This window comes from Hyla sarda, chromosome 6 (genome assembly GCF_029499605.1).
Source record: "Hyla sarda isolate aHylSar1 chromosome 6, aHylSar1.hap1, whole genome shotgun sequence".
Taxonomy (NCBI): domain Eukaryota; kingdom Metazoa; phylum Chordata; class Amphibia; order Anura; family Hylidae; genus Hyla; species Hyla sarda.
The window spans coordinates 130,917,036-130,942,817 of NC_079194.1; the positions used below are offsets into that span (position 1 = coordinate 130,917,036).

A 25,782-nucleotide genomic window follows, 5' to 3' on the forward strand; every position below is an offset into this window, starting at 1 on the left:
TTCCCTCCTGGGAATATATATTCCTGATTAGAGGAATGAAAAGGAGAATGAAGGTAGTAAAAGGTATTGGCAGAATTGCAACCTTAGCCATCAATAAATAGGACTAACAGGACACATGAATGAAGAAGGAAAAAAAAAAATACTAAGTTTAACACATCATTTGCTACTTCTACATTCTGTAATTTCCTCTAAGCAAAATTGTTATAGTTAAAATAAAAAAAATAAATAAATAAAAAAACTCTGTTGTGTGCACAAGAAAGCAGAGCACAAGGGAAGGGGTTAACCTCCGACCCACACCAAAGCTGTGAATCAGCAGGAAAGTCCCTTCCACAGAAGAGGGTGGGAAAGGAACATCTGGACCTCCGAGGGATCAATTGTGGGTAGAACCAGCATCGGTGCCAAGCAAGGCTTCACCCACCGGAACAAGGCTGCTAGACTCTGCACGTTTCCCTCCTGGCAAGGAGCCAACTACAACTCCTATCAGCATGATGCTGGAAGTATATATTGCAGGTGCATAACTTTAACAAGCAGAACTGGCATTCATGTAATATTTATTATGCTGCATCAGCAGGAAACAATGACCCAACTAATCTGGAATCCTAAATGGCAACACTGACCAGGCTGGTGGTCACATCAAGATGGTTTCCAAATGGATAGGTTCTCCTGGTATCCCAGGGATAGCCCCCCAGTAAATAGCTGTATGTTTATTAGCAATTACCACTAAACGTCACAGCAGTTCAGCCATTTTCAGGAAAAGCAGAGTTATGTAATAGGCCGGAGCACTGCCTCTTGTGGGCACGTCTGGAATAGCAGAGAAAGACCATGGTGGCCAGGGTCAGCAAAGCAATTAAATGGACCCTTCAATTGAAATCTACATGAAATATATAATTTGCTTTTATGATGTTATACTCCAGTCACATCCAAAGCTGCATTCACAATCCTGCATGGTGCATTGCACGCTCTCAGACGACAATAAACTGCAGCCTATTTCCATGGTGAAATGGCAGAACTCTGAATGCAGCTCTGGATGTGACTGGAGTATAAAATAAGACAACTCTGACCTGAGAGGGGTTTTCTTTATAAAGATGGGTAGAGCTAGACAAGCCTGCAATTTAAGGACTAAAAATCTTGTGCCTCTTCGATTTACATCTGCATGTCTCGGCCCATCCATTTTTACGTGGAACACATGCAGACATTCCTTTTTCCTTTTACACAGTTGGAGGTGAAGCAATATTTACTAGGAACTAGTGACCTCAATGAGGCATAAAAGTGCAATGAAGCAACAAACACCAAACATGTATGCAAGCTTCAGAGCAACGCTGACAGCACAAGGCATTTCAAAATTTATATGAGGAGGAGGGGGAAGGAGTGGTCATTTTTTCCCTATTGGGAAGGAAGTTTTTCCTTGGCAGGGCGGTTAAGTGCACAGACCTCCTGGGATTTCCTTTTTATAGTGCTGTTAGTTATAAATCATTGTATTTCCCTGAACATGTCAATATTAAGAAAAAGTTACACATTAGAACCCTGGATAATGTGTTACCATTTACAACCCAAAGTCACAAATACGTCAAGTGCTCTCTGCCTTGGGGAACATGAACTCAAGTTAAACTCCATTAACTAGGGGGAGGTGGAAGGAAAAGCACACTAATCTTGGGAAACCGGATGCAGAGATTCTAGACTGATCAAAAGCCTTGGAGGATATTCTGGCTTCATTTTGAAATTTGCTGGAACTTCCCATAAAGTTTAATCTTCCGTGAAAGCTGCGTGGTAAACACTACCCTCCAGCCCTCTAAATGGCCTGAAGTTCCGTCCTATATTTATTCACACCTGTCCTGACACTCGAACCCTCCCTGATGCATGTCTAAAAACAGACGGGGTTACAACGTGTGATCTACACATCTGAACCCAGCAGGATTACGCACGCCACACAGAATGACAGGTCTGCATGTGCTAATCGAGGCTGCCGGTCACCCTATCCACTGCAATACCACATGGGAAGAACTAGAGACTCCAGTAAACTGGAGGAGGACAACCAGGGTTCCCTTTTAAAAACAAACTGAGCTGTATAGGTAAGATATGAGTGCAGAGGATACACAGGATACAAGTTTAAAAGGGCAATTCCAGTCACTACTGACAATCAATGAATAGAACTTCAATACTGTCCCTATATACCAGAACACTACTATATTACTGCCCCATGTGCAAGACTAGCAGTACTGCCCCCTATATGAAAAAAAAAAAAAAAATACTGCTATACTGCCCTCCATGTACAAAAATAAGACTATAATCCTGCTCTATATACAAGAATACAACTACTACAATACTAACCCATAGGTACAAGAATACAACTACTATAATACTGCCCCATGTCCAAGACTAACATAGGAACGTGTTTTTTTTTTTTTTTTTTTTTATGTAGGGGGCAGTACTATGTACAAGAACACCAACTACAATACTCCCACTGTGTGCAAGACTATACTCTAATGCTGCCCTATGTACAGGAATCTTAATTATATGGGGGAGATTTATCAAAACCTGTCAAGAGGAAAAGTTGCTGAGTTGCCCATAACAACCAATCAGATCACTTTCATTTTTGAAAAGGCCTCTGAGAATTAAAAGAAGCGATCTGATTGGTTGCTATGGGAAACTAAAACAAAACCCCAATTGGAGGTACTAGGGTCAAATCAAATCACAACAATTTTAGGGGAACCCTTAAACTAAGTACCCCCAATATTAAAATATACCTTTTATTGATCCATTTAAAATATACTCTGTGACCAACATAAATATGTGATTCAACAAATCGGTGTAATGACACCACCACTAACTTTAAAACCACAGTTCGCCACCAGGCTCCTTGACTCCTATGCTTATCTTTTGTAAACACTTGATTGTGTGATGACAGAGTGAGCATTAATTAGTAGCTCACTCTTCTATCTAATAGGAGCCAGTGGCTATTGCTAATTAAAATGACCAGATATTAGCCAGCCCTTCCAACGTTTCACTGGCACCCCAGCTTCGTCAGGAAAGTCTGGTGGCTAATGTTAGCCACCGGCTCCTATTAGATAGAAGAGTGAGCTACTAATTAATGCTCACTCTGTCATCACACAATCAAGTGTTTACAAAAGACAAGCATAGGAGTCAAGGAGCCTGGTGGCTAACTGTGGTTTTAAAGTTAGTGGTGATGTCATTACACCTATTTGTTGAATCACATATTTATGTTGGTCAGAGTATATTTTCAATGGATCAATAAAAAGGTATATTTTAATATTGGGGGGGTACTTAGTTTAAGGGTTCCCCTAGGGGGGTTCCTCTAAAATTGTTGTGAGCTATGGGAAACTCAGCAACTTTTACTCTGGACAGGTTTTGATAAATCTCCAATTTAACTAAAATATTACCCCGTGTACAAGAATGCAACTAGTATAAAACTGCATCCTAGATACACAGCTATGATACTGCCCCCCACCATGTACCAGAAAGTTACTACTATAAAATACTACATCCCCCCCCCCCCCCCATGTATAAATAGACCCAAGTAAAGACATTTTCAGATTGGACTGGGATTGCTCTTTGAATTTCCAGTGTTTACATTTAGCAAATGATTCTGATACATTAACCTGGTTTTTAGGTAAATGATGTAGATGGGGAAGAGGAGGAGGAGGAGGAGGAGGGAAGGAATGGAAATGGAAGAGGTTAGCAAGTCTGTTCCATTATCTGAAATTAAACTGTGAATACTGGGAAATATTCCTTGATTTAAAAGAATATAACAGGAATAGGATGGTGGGGGAGGGGTGCTCCCCTCAACAGATTTTTCACTTTTGGAGGCCACCAGCCCTATGTTTTGACTGGCATATGAAACATTGGCTCTAATAACCTTCATGTTGTGTTGCAGAAGATGTAAGTACCTGAAATGGCACCTGCCCTTTAAAAAAAATAAAAAATTATAATAAAATATATATATATATATATATATATATATATATATATATATATATATATATTTATTATATATTATATATTTTTTTTCTCCCCAACATTGTTCCTTTAAGGACTGATGGACACTTTATTTGCCTCTAGCTGAGCATCCTGCACTTTGACAGAAATATTCGAAAACAACTGGTTGCTATGGATTGTGTTAAAACTGTAGTATAACTGTATTATGGTTCTAAGGTTGTCAAGTAATATACCCATAGCAACCAGAAAGGACTCAACTGTTCAGCTCAGGGCTGGATCGTGTTGTGCTGCCAGCAGAGAAGGGGTAAGGCATCTGTCACTTCACAGATCGACTACTCATGTCGTTTCCATGCCAAATATTACTGCTAACCACTGTATTTTCATGAATCCCTTTGGCATAGGTTGTGTAGCTTTAGAAGCCCTGTCAGAAGTGGTTAGTGGGAGTTGCAGAAGCTGGCGCACTGCAGTGAGGGGTTTAAAAGACAGAATCGCAAGAAAGCTTGTCATCCACCAAGAGATCCATTGATGAACTCTGCTGGCCAGCGTTCGGAACAAATTTTCCAAACTCTGCTTTCGCGCTGTGGGGGTTGGCAACGCCTTTCAATGCAAGTCTATTGGTGGGGGGGCATTTATAAAATGATTCTATCAAGAGAAAGCATTTAATTTATGTATTTAGTTTTAGGACAATGTAGTTTTAATGTTATTTATTAATAAAGTGTGTACTGGGGGCTGCCATTACTGTAGCCCCTTTGTGTCACTTCACAACACCTACACAGTTGCTTTATGGCAGGCACAGGACATAAGTTAAGACCGAGTGTCTGATAGAAAAGCATTGACTGCTTACTGCTCATGTGTATAGCACAGGCTAGGTGAAATTAAAGGGGGAGCCAGCACCATTTTCTTGAAGTCCCTGAGGAGCTCTGACTTTTCAAGAGACATCTAGTCTGTTCTTTACCGCTCTTCAGACACCAACAAAATGGTGACAGTTGAAATGGGGAAAAAAAAACAAACTACAAAATAGCTGCAAATTAGACGGGTGAGGTCTAATTTGCAGCAGCCAGACAAGTTGCTTGCTTTCCCCATATTTCTCATGTTAGCTCCCCTCAGCTGGTCAACAGAGGGAGATATGACAAGTTAGTAATTTTTTCATATTCTGTGACAAATTTTTTTTTTATATTTCTAAAAATATTTAACAAATTAAAAATAACCTCTAAAGAAAAAAAAATAATCACATTTGGTGACACATTCCCTTTAACCTGCAAGTAGCTTGGAGAAAAGCAGTCATGTCAGATGACAACGGATGCATTTTTTGCTTTACTCTGACTGTAGTGAAAAGTTAGTCACATAGGAAAATGGTCATACCAGATGCCATAACCTAAACCATCAACAACAGTGGGATCGATGCGGACATCAGTTACCCGCAAATTAAGCCAGGTCATTGGGCATATAGGAATTACCCCAACCTATTGTTTAAAGGTGTTTTCCAGGTACTTAACATTAATGGTCTATCCATCCAATCATTGTCTGATTGGCAGTGTTCCAGCATATATACAACAAATGGGCCAGGAGCTGATGGCTCCATTACTTGTGTAGTTTTGTCGGTGGATTACAGCAGCACAGTTACCATTCACTTCAATCGGGTTGCACTGCAGTAAATCAGCCCCTAAACTACACAATTAACAAAGCCCTCTACCTATGGCCCTATTAGTTTAGCATGGCCAGAGCCGTGCTGGTGACCGGCATTGGCACCCTGCTAATCAAAAATTGATGGCCTATTCTGTGGCTAGGCCATTCGTGATAAGTGACAGACCACATTTTTAGGTTGAGATTTTATTGTTAATTTAATGACCTAGAAAATCAAAGATTTTTAAATATTTTTTTCTATCTAGTTTTCAGCCTGCTTACTAATCCTAATAAAAGGCTGACACATCCTGTCCTGTAGCGATCCCTTCTCCGCATTCATAGTTAACAGTGAAAGGTGACACCTACTACATAAAGTTAACACAGAGGATCACACCATTTACAACGGATGGTCACAGCTCCCCTCTTCTCCATCCCTGCAGAGTGACCTCTTCAGCATGTCTACAACATTTTCAATAACCATCGATGGCCTCAGGTAAGATGGGTTCCCTTATAAATTGTTGTACAGAAACTTTAACACAACTAAAAATCTACAACTTTGTCTAATGAGTGGCCAATCTAGGTGATTCTTTCCCTTTAAGGGTAACTCCACCCAGAGCCAATATAACTGTACCCAAGACAGCAAACATCTTATCCATGAGTCACCTATAAAAACTATCATTTGGTAGCCAGAAACTCTACCTCACTCACTGGAAATGAAGGCCATACACTGGTCTCAATGGGCACTTCAGCACATTGTTTAGTATTGTTCCAATGAAGAGACCTGTTAACAACAGATGAGAGAGTCAAGCGACACCCTGGGTTTGGTTTCTAAACTAACCCTGACTGGGGAGGAGTAGGGGGCTGCACAATCTAGTGCTGTGTTCTAACCCAATGAGAATTCTCAGGTGCTATGCCATCCTGATGACAGGCGAGTCTACCAGGCATTAGTACTGGCAATCTACTAAGATGATCACCTCTAATAAAGTCACTCTATAAATGCCCACATTTCTACTCCAGACAGATACCAACACAGTAGGGTGCTCTTTTCATTTATAACACTGCTACTGTTTTATACATTTTATAGGTTCTTCAGCCAACCATTACATTGTACCAATTCTTTGTTCCGGACTGGAGTCTGTTCAGCAGTTTAATTTGAGCTCATTCCTCTAAATTCACCAAAAATAAGGAGTTTGGGGTGGCAGACAGCTGAATGACATATCACAAGTTTAGACAACACGTTACAAACATCACAAGACTCAAACACACGATCTACAGGCGGTGACCGCTTAATCTCTTCAGAACATGATGAAGCTACACAAGTCTGTGGCCTCAGGATGAAGAGTTTAAGGAGGGACAGGGGGTGATAGGGAGGAGGGAGCAGGGATCATAGAAGGTAACAGACAAGTAAAAAAAATAAAAATAAAAAAACACCTCAGAACTTTCCAGAGCATCAATGGTTATAAGCTGCAAGAAAGCAGAAAGTAAGGGATTAGGCTGCCTCACATCCACAGAAGGCTTTAGTTGGCAGTTGTATTGTTGTACTGTAAGTCCCAGCATACCCTGCTTACTTAGAAGAGATGGTCCCAAAAAAAAAAAAAAAAACAGTGTTGCTTCTTCCAAAAACAGTGCCACATTTGTCCACAGGTTGTGTGTGGAATTGCATTTTAATCAAGTTCACATATGCAGCATATCAACAATTCTAGTTGGCGGCTGCTACATCTGTCTTTGACAGAAATCCCTGCTCCCCTACATCCTATCAGGGACAGCAGTTACTGCGCCTAATCTTTTTTGGTGTAGAGACTGCAGGCGAAGTTTATACTTTGTGAGGCCAAGTGAATTTGTCTGGCTAAAGAACAGAATCTACCTACAGGAGTCCAGCAACACAGATGACGTGCAATATAGAATCTAATCAGGTGCCAAAAGATGTACAGTATTAGTGGAAATAGGCTGGCCAGCAGTGATCCCTACAGTAGAACATGGCTGACATTTTGGTTCTGTGCAAAGTTTGGATGTAAACTAAGCCCTGCTGGATGGCGAAGAGCAGTCAACTGCTAAAGTCGCAAAGTAAGGCTGTGAATGGCACTTGCTCTGGCAAATTACTGTACTTCCAGTAAGCCAGCAATGCATAAGACATTTTCAACTGTAAGCGCTAGAACGATACCCTCTATGGATCTATGTGATTCACAACAACATTTTCTAATAGAATGCAACATGAGTTTCTATTATAAAATGTGTTACAAAGTAAAAATACAATCGTGAGTATGTTACCCTGAACCAAAAGCTTCTATACTTGTTTTGAAAACTAAGAAAAACGACTGAAACAAATACATTGCTGACCTGTGTCAGAGCTGATAGTGTAGGGTCCTATACAAACTGTAAGGGTAGGTGCATCACTAGTACATATAGTGCTATAGTGCCAGGGAGATTGTGCTACTGCGATGTCTGACAGTGGCTAGATATGTACTTTGAGGCTATGTTAACACTGCAGCATTTCCATGAGGAATTCCGCAGCAGCAGAGTCCCACTGATTTCAATGGGATTCAGTTGCGCTGAAAAAATAACACCCAGTTATTACCTTCCCCTAAAATATAACTTTTATTACTGTTAAAATATTCACCCCAAAACAAATAGAGTTAAAAACTAGAATGCTTAGTGTGAGCATGCTGTAACCAACATAGGGTACAGAGTTTACTCCCTGTTATCAGATGTGCGGTACACTGAAGTTAAAAGCATGAGTGTCTTGCACTCCTCAGCATGTTTCGCAGTGACAATGGCGTTTTCAAGAGGCTAGCATAGGCAATGTCCCTTGCCAGCCCATTTGGGTATTGTTGGTTTTCATTCCACTGTGCTGTTCACATCTGAAACATCTGGTGCAAATATTCAAGTTCCGGTGTCCACAGAAAGTATAGACATCTCTATTCCTTATGTGGACAACACACGGGATGCATTGCAGTCTATAAAATGGCGCATTCCTGAGGGTCCTAGTGTCAGCATGCCATGCCGGCGCTCCGCATTTAGGGGCTATGCCTGCATGGAGATTTTCCGTGCGGACATTGCCAGGTGAACATAGCAATACCAGACATGTGGGTAGGTATGGTGGCATTTTTGGAAGAATTTTTGTTTTAGAACCCTGGAGAAGCCTTTTAAAACTGGCAGGGAATGTCTGAATTTGTAATTTAATATCATTGGGATAGCCAGTGATTTCAGAGTTTGAAAAAAGGAAGCAACATCGATAAGGTGCAATTAAAAATTAGACAAATACAACAACAAGTCACCTACTAAAAAAGAAAAAAGGAAGTTTTAGTTAAACTTCAGGAAACAAGAATTTCCACATCCTTCATCACTAGAATAGGACCATAACCACCAGATGGTTTGGGCCAAAGATTATGCAGCCCTGCCACCCAGTGGCAGAATTAGGTGCTGCATAAAAGAGGACTTAGGGAGAGTGCAGAGTTAACTACGATAACATTCATACCTTGTCTCCATAGCCCCGATCTTTTGCCATCATCTCCCTCAAGGTTTGCAGGACTTTAATGCAAAGCTTCTCCTCATTTTCTTCTAAAAGTTGCTTGGTGTGCCTGATTAACCTTGAGGGAAAAAAAAAAATTATATATATTCTTTTGCTATATAAATAATATTTATATAATATCCGCATGGTGGATGGGGGGGGGGGGGGGGGGGGGGGACACACATTTTGATCAAAAAGGTGCGCTAAGAGCCTCCATTTTTTGACCAAGAGTGCTGCTGCAACTTTTTTGGTATACTTAGTATTTGCCACAGCAGCGTGCATCCGTTTATTAGGCAATTGTGCTGGCTATTTTTTTTTTTGCTATATATTATATACAGTGAGGCAAAGTAGTATTTAGTCAGCCACCAATTGTGCACGATCTCCCACTTAAAAAGATGAGAGGCCAGTAGTTTTCATCATAGGTATACCTCAACTTTGAGACATTGAGAAAAACAATCCATGAAATCACACTGTATGATGGTGGAAAAAAAGTTTTTGGTCAATACCAAAAGTTCATCTCAATACTTTGTTATATACCATTTGTTGGCAATGACAGAGGTCAAACATTTTCTGTAAGTCTTCACAAGGTTTTCACACACTGTTACTGGTATTTTGGCCCATTCCTCCATGCAGATCTCCTCTAGAGTAGTGATATTTTGGGGCTATCCCTGGGTAACAGACTCAACTCCCTCCAAAGGTTTTCTATGGGGTTGAGATCTGGAGACTGGCTAGGCCACTCCAGGACATTGAAATGCTTCTTACGAAGCCACTCCTTCATTGCCCGGGCGGTGTGTTTGGGATCATTGTCATGCTTAAAGACCCAGCCACGTTTCATCTTCAATGCCCTTGCTGATAGGAGGTTTACACTCAAAATCTCACGATACATGGCCCCATTCATTCTTTCCTTTATACGGATCAGTCATCCTGGTCCCTTAGCAGAAAAAACAGCACCATAGCATGATTTTTCCACCCCCATGCTTCACAGTAGTTATGGTGTTCTTTGGATGAAACTCAGCATTCTCTCTCCTTCAAAACACCATGAGCTGAGTTTTTAACAAAAATGTTCTACTTTGGTTTCATCTGACCATATGACATTCTCCCAATACTCTTCTGGATCATCCAAATGCTCTCACAAATTTCAGACGGGCCCGGACATGTACTGGCTTAAGCACGGGGACACATCTGGCACTGCATAATTTGAGTCCCTGGCAGCGTAGTCTGTTACTGATGGTAACCTTTGTTACTTTGGTCCCAGCTCTCTGCAGGTCATTCACCAAGTCCCCCCACATGTTCTAGGATTTTTGCTCACCGTTCTTGTGATCATTTTGACACCACAAGGCGAGATCTTGCGTGGAGCCCCAGATCAAGGGAGATTATCAGTGGTCTTGTAGGTCTTCCATTTTTTTTTTTTTTATAATTTCTCCCACAGTTGATTTCTTCACACAAAGCTGCTTGCCTATTGCAGATTCAGTCTTACCAGCCTGGTGCAGGTCTACAATTTTGTTTCTAGTGTCCTTCGACAGCGCTTTGGTCTTGGCCATTGTAGAGTTTGGAGTGTGACTGTTTGAGGTTGTGGACAGGTGTCATTTATACTGATGAGTTCAAACAGGTACCATTAATATAGGTAACGAGTTGAGGACAGAGGAGACTCTTGAAGATGTTACAGGTCTGAGCGAGCCAGAAATCTTGCTTGTTTGTAGATGACCAAATACTTATTTTCCACCAAAATTTGCAAATAAATTCTTAAAAAAATCTGAATATTTTATGGATTTTTTTCTCATGTCTGAAAATTACAGGCCTCCTCTTTTGTGGGAGGACTTGCACAATTGGTGGCTGACTAAATACTTTTGTCCCACTGTACACTAAAATATATATAATATATATATATATATATATATATATATATATATATATATATATATATATATACACATATATATACACACATATATACATACATACATATATACATATATATACATATATACATACATACATACACACAGATTATATATAGGTTTGTTTATACATACACTGGGAGACTTTTTTATTAATTAAACTCAATACTAAAGAGTGGGATGTAAAAACTTTTGTAGGAAAGACACAAGCCCTTCTCTCACTTGCAGATGAACTGTCCGCTCTCACACTTCTTGCGGGCATCTGTGTTTTCTGGAAACAGAAGCTCTGGTCTGTGTAAAACATCCACAAGAACAGAAAGCTCGGCTTGAACAAGGGGACGCAGCCTGTCTTCGAGTGAGGAAACTATATCCTGAGAGGAGGAATATATTTAACTTTACATAACAAAAAAAAAATAATAAAGTCTTCAAGATATCAGAAATCACTGAAAACAGGATCTTATTACAAGAAATACAAAAAGCCATAAGCAACCTGAATGATTGGAGCACACAAAAAGAGGACGACTAAAGGATAAATGTACACTAGACAGATTTTCTGCTTAGAAATTGTGCTTCACATCTGCAGCAGTAATGTGCAACCAGCAAAGTAAATGTGATTTATTTTATCCTCATCTACATACAGCGGATATTTTCCTGGCTAAAAATTAACTGTGGTGTGGATTTTAAGATCTGCAGTATGTCCATTTATACTGCAGATTTGTTTCTCATTTCTCCATTTAAATAGTTAGGGGGAAAGAAAATCTGCACCAAATCAATATTTGCGCTGGAAATTTTGCTGAATATTCACACAGATTTCAGAGTATATATTTTTTTGTAGTCTACTGCGAGTTTACCTTTAAAGTTCCATCAAAACATATACACCCCTTATTACTTAAAGAGTTACTTGACATTGTACCCAGAAATTTCAAAAGTTGAAATCCCACCAGGTCTGTCTCAGACCTTTTCCTGCATAAAAAAAAAAAATCTATAGAGAAAGGCTGCTGTCACACAATAAAAATTCATCAGTTACAAAGGTCTGTTAGAAAAGCCATGTTAAACAGCCATTAAACAATCCCATTAAAGTCTATGGGATTGTTTGATTATCCGTTATGACCCGTTATAGTCAGTCATGAATAACGGCCATTAGTTGTGACTGAAGAAATAATGGCACATGCACTCATTTTTCTTCAGTCACAGGAAACGGATAAATTAACGGCAGTTATTTTTAACATTGAAGTCTGGGTGCAAACAGATGACATAAAGGCTCATCCGTCAGCCATAGTTTATAATATCAGTTATTACTTCGGAGCACTAATAACTCCTGCAGTGCTGAGGGACTACTACTACTCCCATCATGAACTTGTTTCCATGATGGGAGTAGTAATTCCCTGGCTGCGGGAGTTTGCAGACATTAGTGTTAGTACTGCCATGACTAAGGGCACACCAGCCCGAAACGCGTAGGCACTACGCTCCATGTATGCTATTTTTGTACCTCCAATAAAGCACGATTTTACCTGCCTTCTTGGTGCTGGGCGCTTTCTATTGCCTAGAATGCTTTTCACATATAGCGCTGCAGTGGCATAGGTCTATAGAAGCGCTGCGCGGCTACATGCGCCGGTGGGGGGGGTATATATTTAATGCGCCATATATATTTATTAATGCGCAGCAGGGGTCATACCTAATGCGCTGCTGGTGGGCTAGAGAATTTTATAATATATATTATATATATATATATATATATATATATATATATATATATATATATATATATACACACACACATATATATATATACACACATACACACACACACTTTCAATATAGATATGCCACCCTGCTACCCACAATGTTCATTTTTAAATCTCCCGCTGAGAGCTCTGAATGGCTCCTCAGTACCGGCCATTCAGGGCTCCCCCCGGTGGATTCAAAAATGAAAGTTAACACACTATACATCCCCTGCTTCATAACTTCAGATCGCATCGGGTCTCAAGTGAAACCCGTTGCGATCAATCCCTCAGCCCCTGTACTACAACCCCCATCATGGGACAGACTCCGTTCCATGATGGGGGTTGTAGTACAAATACTAATGTAGCCTCCCCAGCTGTCTGCAGACTCCCACAGCCAGGCAATTACTACTGCCATCATGGAAAGTAGTCTGTTCCATGACAGGAGTAGTAGTAGTCCAGGCTGTGGAAGTCTGTAGGCAGAGGTGTTCGGCCATAAATGAGGGATAATGGGTCTTAACAGATGAATATTTATTCAGCCGTTAGCACCCGTTCTTAAACGTCCGTTTTTACACAGAAAACAGAAGTTTAAAAACGGATGAATGCTAATAGTGTGAAAGCAGCCTAAAAAGGTCAGATTTCATTGACAGAGGCGCGCACTTCACCCAGCTGTAACTTGCGACCACATTGGGTCTTATATATAATGTACGGTCATTTAAAACTACATTTGACAATGAAGTTGGGATACGATTTTCTCCCTTTATGTTACAGAACATGCCATAACATTACTATACTATAGTAAAGAAGAAAGTAGTCACAGTCCTGTCCACAAAAAGAAGCAGATTAAGGATAACTCTGGCCAAAACATACACCGAACTTATTGCCTTGTTTAAGATCTGACCATTTAAATGGGCACTAAGAGTCAAAAACTTTTTATATCTTGTACATCTTGGCAAAACCTTCATCTTTAATATACTTCATTAAAAAAAAATATTTTTATAGAAATCATGATTCTTCTTAAAAAAAATTAAAAAAATAAAAAGACCACTAGGGGTCCCCATACCATCCAGATCATTTGTCCTAGGCAGGGACAAACTCCAGTAAGTGAGGGTGGGCTAGCAATCATCTGTCTTCTATACTGTCTTGTCTATTAGACTGCAGCATGAAAATAGAGAAGAGGGGGTTTACAGTGCCTGTAGTGATTGAATTAAAAGAGCCAGCACATCACAGCAGGCTAGGGCACACCGCTTCCTCAGCAGTGGATGTCAGAATGAGTGAGCATCAGAACAAGGGATTTGTGAGCCAAATACAGAAACTAGACAAAAAAATAAAAAATGTGTAAAAGGCTCTGCAGGACCTAGTGAGTATCATCAGTGTACTTGTCATATCATAGGAAAAATACTGCTTATATATGTTAAAGAGAAAGCTGGTAAAAACCTGGTTTAGTTACCGTATGCCCAATCTTTTCCGAATCCGGTGGAATTTACCTTTAAGAGACTGATAAACGCACAGGACTATAGTCAAATAACACAAAAAAAGCCTTTAAGCCATCACCTGTAACCGCTCAATAATGTTACGATAGTCCCGTGATGCAGCCAGCACAGAGTCCCGTCGGGCAGCATTCCGCACAGACATCCTCCAGTTCATAGCAGTCTTCTGCACTATGTTATGACTCTTCAAAAACAAGTTGTTCACTTGACTGTCTAGATCAACTGGGATAGCTATGGCACGGCTCTTTGCTGCAGGGAAAGAGGAAGAAATCAAGATATACAGATATTCCATAAAGTGAAAAACAGAAAACTAAGGGAAAAAAAAATTATTTACAATGCATTCAGAAAGTTTTCACACACTTATATTGTTTTTATATTTTATGCTGAAGCCTTGGCCAAAACCAAGCCATGAGGGGGAAAGACAGGATTGTTTATATATACGCATATATTCAGTAGTGTGACTTTTTTTTTTTATAACAACAATTTTTATTATTAATATAACACAAGGGTGGTACAAAAGGTAAATACAGCATACAAGAAAAGAAAGTATCAATGACAGATACGACAAAAGTACAAATCATATACAATGAGAAGTACATGGGAAAACTCTCCCTTGCAGGCAATAAAATCCTTTAACAGTAGGAGCAGACCCCCCTTAAACAAAAACCTAGTGCTCATCAAAAAGAAGGGCATCAGATATGGTCCCTGACTGGTACGTGAAGCTTTACTGGAGAGAGACTAGAGACCAGAAACAAAATAGGCAAAGAAATAAACAGTGGTCATAAGATGCTCACACAAAGAGGGGCAGGCAAACAAACGACGGAGAGGTACACAAACAAAACGAAACAACAAACAGGAGACATACAGAGGGGCTAATCCCTCAAATAATCACCGATTAGGAGGAAGAAGGCTTGTGAACCTCAAGTGCCCCTAAAGATCCCTTCAATTATTCCAGAGAATACCATTCAGTATGTCTGTATTTATGCATCAGGTATTGCCTATCCACAGAGTGATTCTTAATGGAAACTTGAACCTCTGTCATCTTCCAACATGACAATGATCCCACGCACACAACCAAGACAACACATTGGCTTGGGGACAACTCTATGAAGCTCATTGAGTGGCCCAGCAAGACCCTAACTTTAACACAATCCAACATCTCTGGAGAGACCTGAAAATTGCTTCCACCAACCAACGGTCCCCATGCAAACCAATCGGGCTTGAGGGGTTCTGCAGAGAAGAATGGCAGAAAACTCAAAATCCTGGTGTGAAAACCTTGTGGTATCGTAACCAAGAAGACTGGGGGCTGTAATCACTGGACAAGGTGCTTCCACCAAGTGCTCAGGATAGGGTCTGAATACCTAGGTCAATGCAATATTTTTTTTTAAATTTTTATTTTTTTTTTAACAAGTTCGCAAAGTTTTGTAATATCCATCTATCATTATGGGACACTGCATGGAGAATGATGGGGAAAACTGGAATTTTGTTGATCTAAGAACAAAGCCGTAACAAAAAAAAATTAAAAGGGTCTGAAGACTTCCTGAATGCATTGTATATAATCTAAACCCATTACTAAAGGGCTCTTCTTACCGACATCTGACAGTACCCGGATGCAGCTCTCCACTGATGCCTTCTGGGATGGTAAGAGCCAGCTACAGTGATAGACCCTGAACACCGCCTGCAGGAGCTGGACGAACACCGGCTGCCGGGTCTAAGGGAACAGTTATCAGAAAAAATAAATATCTGCATTCAATAGAGAATATCAATGACTACAACAAGATCACAGAAAGACCACCACTGATCCTGTGCTTTATGTGGGGGGGGGGGGCTTCCCTTCTTACAAGTGTCAATCAGTATATGCAGAGGCTGTGGTTACACTATGTTGCTGTGTTTTGGTAACACCATTTAAATTCTGAAACTGACAAAACAACTATATTTTTGCTTGGGTTTTGGAAACCGTGGCAAAACACGCCACACAACTACATCATGTTAACACAGCCTAAACGTAAGTGAAACACCCACAGTGCGCTTGCTGATCCGACACCCATTTACCTCCTTCATTTTGTCGAGCATTGAAGCCTGCAGCAAAAAAAATCTCAGTTAGAAAACGTCTAAAATATCTCACTGAAACCATGAAGCCAACATTTACTTGTCATAGAACTAACAAAACCCTTGTAAAGTGTCATTAGAATATGCAAATAAGACCTAAGCCGTTCAACATATGCAACTTAATGCACCATTTTACTCCCCCTCCAAAATCTCTGTTTGCAGTCAGAGTATGTAACATTCCAGCCTATATTCATTGGCGAATATTTCTTCCAGGGTTGGTTACAAGTGAATGCAAGGGGCTGTTAGCCAAACACACCAGCAGCTCTAATCTCCGTCCTCTCCTGATATCTATACCAGCACAGATTTATTGTTACAATGTCTCAGTCTGGAATCCAGACCCTGTAGCTCAGGACTGTCCGTCTATACAGGAAATACATTTATTCAACTCATCTGTGAAAAGTATTCATTCAGAAAGGATATGTTCAGACATTAGTGTGGATTGGCAGTGCAGATTTCACAGCAACATACAGTACAACATATGGAAGGCGTTCATCCAGTTTTAAGAAATGGAATCTATGACGACCACACGTAAAACATGGATTTGCAGCTGAAAAACTTAGAGGAAGCCTAGAGGGTTTTTCTGGATAAAAAAAACGTACTTAAAGGGGTACTCCGGTGGAAAACTTTTTTTTTTTTAAATGAACTGGTGCCAGAAAGTTAAACAGATTTGTAAATAACTTCTATTTAAAAATCTTTATCCTTCCTGTACTTATTAGCAGCTGTATGCTACAGAGGAAATTCTTCGCCTTTTGAATTTATTTTTTGTCTTGTCCACAGTGCTCTCTGCTGACAGCTGTCCATGTCAGGAACTGTCCAGAGCAGCATAGGTTTGCTATGAGGATTTTTTTCCTGCTCTGGACAGTTCCTGATACGGGCATCAGGTGTCAGCAGAGAGCACTGTGGACAGGACAAAAAAGAAAGAATTTCCTCTGTAGCATACAGCTGCTAAAAAAATACTGGAAGGATAAAGATTTTTTGATAGGAGTAATTTACAAATCTGTAACTTTCTGGCACCAGTTGATTTAAAAAAAATAAAATGTTTTCCACCGGAGTACCCCTTTAAGATATTCCCAAATAGCTCAGAGTATAGGTGATTTTTCAGTATCAGCTTTGTGGTATTCGTTACACCAATCAATGCAACTGAAAACATTGCTGAGGCTTAGTATTGATAAAAGGAGCTTTGGTCTATTGTCATTACTGATCCAGAGGTGTAGTAACATACTTTTCCCAGCAGATGCCAGTGTACAAAAGCTGCCCACCTGTAAGACATTAAGACTTTGTAACCCCAAATTAAGCCTCTGGTGCTAATGTGAACAATCACATAATCTACTAAGCAGTGATTAATAGTCAGCCATCCCCATTGATTTTAAAAGGGATTCTTCAGGTTTCTGCTATGTGTTTTGTTAATTTCACAGAATTCAAGCGGACAAAATAAATAAAAATGATTATACTTCATGCTTTGTTTTGTCCAGTTGTTTGAACAGATTCTGTGATAGAAGCCCTGATCAAAGCCTCAGATTCAGATGTGAACCCTAGGGCTATGGGATCATATGGATGAATGATCAGCCAGCAACAAGTCAGTCCAAACTGGCAGTCAGTGGCTGGTCCTGACATACACTTTTTCAGATGACCATGGCAGTTAACATTATTTTGGCAGACATAACTGTGCCATTGTCCACCACAATCACTTGCATGCAATTTACAGATAATGGTCAGCTAAAATGGTTATAAATTTCAAAATTTACCTGCAGGGTTGTGCTCTGGTCAGAAAAAGGAGAGCTGAAGAAGGTGTTAACAATGCTCATCACCGTCTCGGTTACATATCGTTCAAGCACAAGGTCCGCGTGTTTCCGATCACTGGTGCTGTTACAGACCTGCAACATGAGCCCACACATGACTAAGCTGGCTGACAACTGACAACACAGGCAGAGAAGAGAAATGGCAGAGAAAAAGATTACCAGTTTCCCAGAGCAGCTAATTAGATTGCTTCTTTCATAAAAAAAAAAAAAATCTGATTGGTTGCAATGGGCAACTGGTCAACTTCCCTCTGCACAGATTTTGATAAATCTCCCCCAATGAGTTAATAAAGTGTATAAAATCCAATTCTTACCCTACAGATGTCAACCAGAAAATTCTCAAAGAGTTTCCACATGTGGTTACTGGTGTAAATCTCTTTCATTTCCACTTCTGTATCTACGTAGCAGTGATTGAGGAAGTTTATGTAGGCGATCTTCACCTGGAAAAAAAAAAATTATAAAAATAGGTTCTATGTACCACCACACGCAGGATGGAGACAGACCTGAGGTCAATGCCACTTGTCCCTGCTAGCAGCAGAGGAACAACCCAGGTCTGGCCAGAGCAGAGTCCAGTTTGACAGTCAGGTTGCTCGAGACACATTTTAACAATTGCAGTCTCTAATGTTGCCAGAAGGCTCTTCCCAAGCAATTAGTCTGTCAGACTACTGAGCTGGAGCTGAACTGTGGGCAGAGAAGGGATGGGAAGCCCATACAGTCTCCTCCAGACAGGTACATTCACTAGGTCCAGGATTACCTCCGGGATGCAGTCTTCATGAGTGACCACACGGACAATGTCATCCAGTGGGAGCAGAGAGTTGCACTTTATCTCTGTGTAGACATTCTTGCCTTCTGTGCACACGGCCAGGAGCTCCACCAAGTGAATGTGATACATCAGAGGACTATTCTCATCCATTCGCTCCCTCTCAGAACGCATCATCTGCACCAGAGTTTGGAAAGAAGCCCGATCATTGTAGAAGACCAAGACGTCCTCACCGGAGTTCACCAGCTGCAGAAGAGAAACCAGTACTCAGCAAGATTCTATCGTCAGACAATTGTGTCTGACTGTCAATGAGGATGAAGTCCAGAGCAGGGGACGTCTGCCAAGACTCACCTCCGCCATGACTATATCCTGGCACTTCTTAATGAACCGCCCTTCAGCCTTCACGATAGTCTGCAGAAACTTTATGTACTGAACGCTGCGTCCGTGAGTCTCGATACAGTGAGCAAAATGCTGGACAACACGCTCATTGATCTCGCTGCACAACTGGAAGTTATTCATGAAGATGTGCTGCATGGTGACAGCTTCCAAGATCTACAACACCAGAAGTCAGGAAGAATTGAAGGTGAAATGACCAATAGGTGTCAGGGCTGAGTACTAGCCACCATACATGGCTCTTGGGCTACAGACTTGTTAAGCCCAAAAAATTAATAAATAAATAAATAAAAAACAAGAATTAGGGGGCCCTTCCAAGCACACCAAGAATGACTTCAGTTTTATTGAAAATAATACGATTTTCTAAAGTACTTTGCTTTTCAACTTATCACTAGTTTTAAGATCTTTGTCCGCTGTCAGTGACCACAAACACTGTTTACATTCAAAGGTTACATAGCAAGTACTCCTGAGAAGTGGATACAGTTGTATCCAGTTTAGACCATGTTCTGTGAACTAAAAACATTCGTGGCAGCTGCGCAAATCTTTGCTTGTTTGCAACAGTAAGTCAGACTGTTTAGCTCACAGAGCATGCAACTCTATGCTGAGTGTTTTCATTCACTTAGCAAACATATATGGAGAATGGTGAGAAATGTAAACATACTGGGGGACATTTATCATTGTTGTCTTTGGAAAGGGAGGAGTTTTATCATTGCATTTAGAAAGCTCTAAACGCAATGATAAATCTCCACCTATGTATTTTAGGAAGTAAAATGTTTCTAGGGAACATATATAATCAGGCCATATATGGGAGACATCTAGCCTACTGAATCCAGTAGTCTTTGTAGAACTACTGGTGTAAGGCATAGATACAAGGGACCAAAGTCCTCCAAGCAAAAGGTGGTAAAAACAAACCAACAATAAACATGCAAGCATCAACTTCAGGACACCTTTGGGATCCTTTATGCATTGCTCACTCACCCCAGGAGTCAGGAACAGGTTGATGTGTTTGTGCAGCAGAGCCTGGTTTTGTTGATTCCCTGCGCAGAAGTTCTGCAAGAATTCATGAGCAATTCTCATGATGGCCTGCATCCGCGTGTCCTCTGTCTGAAACAGTGAAATGAATGCAGGAAACGTTCGATACGTTCTACATCACAAACATTACGAATAGAAACTCTAACCAACCTTTTCATATGGGATCTGCAAGAGTTCCAGCACCACTGTGTGTGCTCCCATGTTACGTAAAAGACGCTGCTGCTGTTTGCGATTTCGCCGTCCTGATGTGTTTTCCTGCACACAGAGCTTGCTGAGACGTAGGAGAATCTAAAAAGGGATAAAATGAGGGTAAGTAGAGTTCACAAAATTAAAGTTAGAGTTGGTAAAGAAAGTTCATGGCCTACCTCTCTAACTACTCTGTAGTTGTAACTACTTGTACTCTCTGGTTTCTTAGGGGTCCGGGATCCCTCCTATTGATTTAAAACAAAGGAAATAAAAAAAACTGTTCATGTAAGGCTATGTTCACACAGTGTTTTTTCATGCATATTTAATTTGTAAAAGGAAACCAGCAATTCTATTTGTTTGCTATGGGCAGCTGCTCCACTTTTACTCTGCACAATCTCCACCAACATCTTAGAAAATGTGGATTTGTTACAGCCCCATAAATAAGAGACCCGTCAAGTTAGTCTCACTCGTCAATAAAAAGCAATGTCATCTATTGCGCAAATCACACAAGGCATGACACTAAAGCTTACATCTTTGACCACTGTATTCCCAGCTGCTGGCTCTGGAGCCTCTTCTGGACCAGATCCCTTGTACACCCAGAGCTCAGACTTCTCCACAATGGATCTCAGTTGGTCCAAGTCTTGTTTAATCTGCTTGTAGTTATCAACATCCTGACTGGTCACTAGGAGTTGGACCTGAAAGCAGAAACAGTCAGAAGATCACTAGTCATTCTAAACCACAGATTTGGAGACTTCTTCCCCATCTTGCTACCTGTTTAAAAGCCTGCAGAACCTCCTGTCGCTGGCTGAAATGGCGAAAAAGAAGCTGCAGGGCTCCTGACACTAGAGGGGGATAGTCATGCATTGTGAGATGCAGCAAGACTCGTAGAAATGTGCGCCCACCATCATCATCCAGGTCCAAAGGAGTGTTCTCCTCACTAAGAGAAAAAGGGGAAATCATCAAGTTCATCAATATTACCAAGAAACAGCTAAATGCATAAACTGTGAGCTGCCCCTGGTGGTGTACCATTTTTTATTTTTTATTTAATCATGTAGCCATCTATGCGGGGGATTTGGAGCTCTGCTGCAGAAAAGATGATAATATGGTAGATTTATCAAAACTTGTGTAGAAGAATATAGAGCAGATTGCCATAGCAACCAGACTACTGTTATTTGTTATACTGTTTCTCTGCACAAGGTTTGACAATTCTCCTTTAGTGACTCCAGCAGAGTAGTGAGTGCAGCTATGGAGTTTAATACAAGATATAGCACAGGGCTAGTACATTACAGTACATATACAGTGACTCCAGCAGAATAGAGAGAGTATGACACAGACTAACTTTAGCCAAGCATAAAATAGGTAATGCAATGTAATGCCAGAAAATGTAGCACCTTTTTACAGTTAATATTATGAAAATAAAGAATACGTTGACACTTGCCATCTCAAACATTTCATAAATAAAATTTTACAAGCAAATAAGAAATTTTGGAATATATCCAAGAGAAAAATGCCTCTTACTTATAAGGCTCTCCCTCCCCAAACTTTAAAGGGGTACTCTGGTGGAAACCTTTTTTTCCCCCCCAATTAACTGCTGCCAGAAAGTTACAGATTTGTTACTTCTATTAAAAAATCCTAAACCTTCCAGTACATATCAGCGGTTGTATACTACAAAGGAAGTTATTTTCTTTCATTTATTTTCTGTGCGATCACAGTGCTCTCTGCTGATACCATGTCCTGGAAGGATCAAGATTTTTAAGTAGAAGCAATTTGCAAATCTGTTTAACTTTCTGGCACCAGTTGATTGAAAAAAAAAAAAAAAAAAAAAAAAAAAAATGTCCTGACTTTACAAGGAAACCTACTAATCTTGTATAGTCATTTTTCAGTCTGAGTATTAGATCTCATCTCTGGGCTGGGCTGGATCCTCAGCTTACACTGCTCAGTACTGTTCTATAACATACTCCCTGCTGCAGAGTCTTCAGTACTTATTACATGGGCCACCAAATTTGGTAAACAGGCACCAATCTCCTAGATTGGAGCGCGTTTAAAGAGCCTATTATAAGGCTTAAATATTGTGTAAAGAGAAGTGGGGGGGGGGGTCTGTCTCCTTGACACAAAAAAATAAAAAATAAAGACAGTATTTCCCCGTGCAATAGGGCTCTTAGGGTTTACTATAGGGATTAAGGCTAGAATTCTGCAGTCTAGGGTAAAAGCCTTGCCATTTTTCCTGTATGCAAGCTGGAATCTGATTGGATGGTATTGACAGCTGCTCCTTTGAATAAGATTTGATGAATATCATTAAATGTTTAAGGTGTCATGCTAATTATACACCCCAAAAATTAATCACTGTGTTTAATATGTTTCATAGCATAATAGCATGGTATTGGCCATTTTGTGTATAATCTAAGTAGGTAAAAATTCTGAAGTTTCATCTCTACAAAAAGTGTCAGTCTGGGAGAAGAATGCTTCTTGTCTCCTTAGATATTTATGGCTGTTTAGAAAAGAGGTCTTGTGTATGTTATCGTAACTAACAATCAATTACCAAGATTAGACAAACAGAGATTCACACGTCTGTGTGAAAAAGACCTCCACAGGATTCTTATCTCTCCAATAAATTTGAATGTCTAGTAGGCTCCAAGACGACTATGAGAATCCAGGTTTTGATAACTTCTACATGTAAAAAATAATCCCAGTTTGTTAATTATGGCTCCATACGTCAAGTGTGGAATGGGGGTTTAAGACCAGTTATTGACAGTTAACCCTTAATGGTAATGACGCTAATTGCTTATGCAATAGCACCCCCTAGCAGATGGGTAGGTGACATTACACCGACAGGAAAGGCATTATGGGTGACATGTTCAATGCATTTTGGGTAGTATAGTGATGTCATAGTTATTACCATAGGTACACACCCAACCTACATTCATTGGGGAATTCCAATTTAGGAGGGTGTGTCTAACTAATTAAAAAGTCTGGTAAACCAGAGGTTAGGAACCTAACTAGACTGTGGACAGTACTGAACTGTGCTGTAGGCTGTAGAGAACACACAAAGACACAGGAAAGAGGTCAAGCCAGATGGGAAAGCCATGTGAGATCCCAGAAGATGGACTGATCACATGGTACCAGACCAATGGCTGTCCCTCATGATTAGATGGACCATCCAGCGCTCCTAAGAGCCGAAGCGAGGTTCTTAGACTTGGTAAGAGACACAAAAATGGTAGTCTAATTAAGACCAATTTGGATAATGTGGATGAAATTATACCATTTAGATTGTCGAATAAATAAAATAACTATCTCCATATTGAGATTATAGTTTTAGGATATTGTGAGACTTCATTCTATCTGCTGAAGAATCAAGACTCATAACCTATCAAAGCATTCAATAATTGCTTATACATATTGATAGAATTCCTACTCGCCAAGCGTTATAAGTTTATTTCCCACACAGGAAACTTGTTTCAAGTTCTTCCTCCTAAAATATAGTCTAGCGAGATCATAAAACTCTGTCATTTGTCTTAATGTCTTACCAAGATAATGTATAGAAAAAAAAATTGTGCTGAATGTGGTGGAAGTATATCATAGTTCTTCCATGTTTATATGCTTAGATGGATCATGTGATGTGTAGTTGGTTAGAAGGGGGCGGGAGTGTATTTAGCATTCCATACTGATATGTCTATAATTAGATATTGCCCATCTTGATATCATGAGGTTCCTCTGAATAGAGTGATATGTAACCTTTTTCTTATGATATTCCTAAACTAGTAGCTTTTGTTTTATTTCAACAAGTTACTTACTACACACATGTATTGTTCTATTATATGTAGCCAATTAATCTTATGTTTACTAATATATCTGATATTAATTTGCATACATCATTGTGTTTATTACTCATTTATGTTTATAACCTTATAACCAATAAATCCGCATACTTTTATAATACCTGTGTATTATTGTATATTGCAAAACTACATCCTTAAGCATTTATGTCATACCGTCATAAAAAGAACTTGTTGATATCTGAGGAAATAGTCGGACTCCGATGTGAATTGTATTGATTGGCTTTGTCTACAATTCACCAGGTCATAATTTTGATATTTTTTATAATTTTCATAATTTTTAATTTTTCATAATATTTTTATGCCCATAATTCATAATTGAATTACTGCACGACAAAGGGGCACACATTTATCTTAACATTAGCAGTAATATGGACAGAAAGTAGTGATACTAGCCTTCCTCCAAAGATTCCTTCTGCCTGTTCCTCAATGTGCTCAAAATCCAGAGCTCCTGGAAAGTTAAAGAAATTAATAAAAAATACTACAATAACCCAGAAAAAAAATTGTAGAGAGAAAATTTGATTATTGCTGCAGGTCATCTTACCTGGCACCACTGTGGTCGTCTCTGACCCATCTCCAGTCTGAGAATTGCTCTCATCAAATTCATTCTTAAAGATGCATAGGAGGCAGGAGATCCGGTAATCCAAACGGACATTGAGAATAAACTAAAAGAAACCACATATATCTGGATCCAAATGAACAAAGACTTTTTGGGATACAGCTTTATCTACAGGCCAAATAAAATAAAACCACAAAAAAAAAAAAAAAAAAAAATCACACATTACGGTAAAAACAAAATGTTTCAATTGAGTCCCCAAAAAAGAATATAGTGTGTGAACATAGCCTTAAAGGACAAGTCTCTTGATAAAAAAATGTATCCCCTATCCCATTTGGAGCCCCAATGCGCTAGCACAGGAGCCCACCATGCCCCCTCCATATAGTATGATGGGAGAGCCATTCGCCAATCTTCGGCTCTCCGATTAAGCTATATGGAGGGGTCGTAGGTTGTGACGCGCTCCTGTGCTAGCGCACCGGGGCCCCTAAAAAGGAAATCATGGGGGGACCCTAGCACTCTGACCCCCCCACGATCTAAAACTTATCTCCTATCCGATTTTTGATCATGAGACTTGTCCTTTAAATGGAAAACTGTCACCCGTTCACCCACACTGGATTTGAATATTAATGGACGCTGGTCACGTGAGCGCTTGTGCCTACTGAGCGCTCACGTGACCAGCACGCATGAATATTCAAAAGCAGCTGGCAGACCTGCCTCCAGTGCACAATTAAGCGCTGGAAGAAGTTGAATTTCAGAGGGACTGGGCGCTGGAATGCAGGTATGTATATAGGTCAGAAACCCTGCAATGGTCTCCTGTTCACCCACACTATAACCCGGTGTATCAGGTTTAGTGTGGGTGAACGGGTGACAGTTTTCCTTTACAGTTGTATTCATCAAAATACAAAAGAAGAAGGTCAACCCTT

General features: G+C 40.1%; 1 protein-coding gene across 5 annotated transcripts in view; it reads right to left on the reverse strand.

The window, feature by feature from the left end:
• Nucleotides 1-25,782, reverse strand: part of ITPR1 (inositol 1,4,5-trisphosphate receptor type 1) — a 202,657-nt gene that overhangs the window by 62,973 nt on the left and 113,902 nt on the right. For 3 of the 5 annotated variants that reach the window (XM_056525021.1, XM_056525019.1, XM_056525022.1), the window contains 15 exons: nt 24,848-24,968; nt 24,700-24,754; nt 21,242-21,407; nt 21,001-21,165; nt 20,650-20,715; nt 20,435-20,572; nt 20,231-20,356; nt 19,211-19,411; nt 18,854-19,105; nt 18,414-18,539; nt 18,049-18,177; nt 15,785-15,905; nt 14,259-14,443; nt 11,206-11,354; nt 9,053-9,164 (listed from right to left, as the gene is read on the reverse strand). In XM_056525021.1, coding sequence (XP_056380996.1) covers nt 9,053-9,164; nt 11,206-11,354; nt 14,259-14,443; nt 15,785-15,905; nt 18,049-18,177; nt 18,414-18,539; nt 18,854-19,105; nt 19,211-19,411; nt 20,231-20,356; nt 20,435-20,572; nt 20,650-20,715; nt 21,001-21,165; nt 21,242-21,407; nt 24,700-24,754; nt 24,848-24,968 — 2,112 coding nt within the window. Of the gene's footprint in view, nt 1-7,008; nt 7,042-9,052; nt 9,165-11,205; nt 11,355-14,258; nt 14,444-15,784; nt 15,906-18,048; nt 18,178-18,413; nt 18,540-18,853; nt 19,106-19,210; nt 19,412-20,230; nt 20,357-20,434; nt 20,573-20,649; nt 20,716-21,000; nt 21,166-21,241; nt 21,408-24,699; nt 24,755-24,847; nt 24,969-25,782 lie in introns of all 5 variants that reach the window. The other 2 variants (XM_056525018.1, XM_056525020.1) reach the window with 1 other exon arrangement.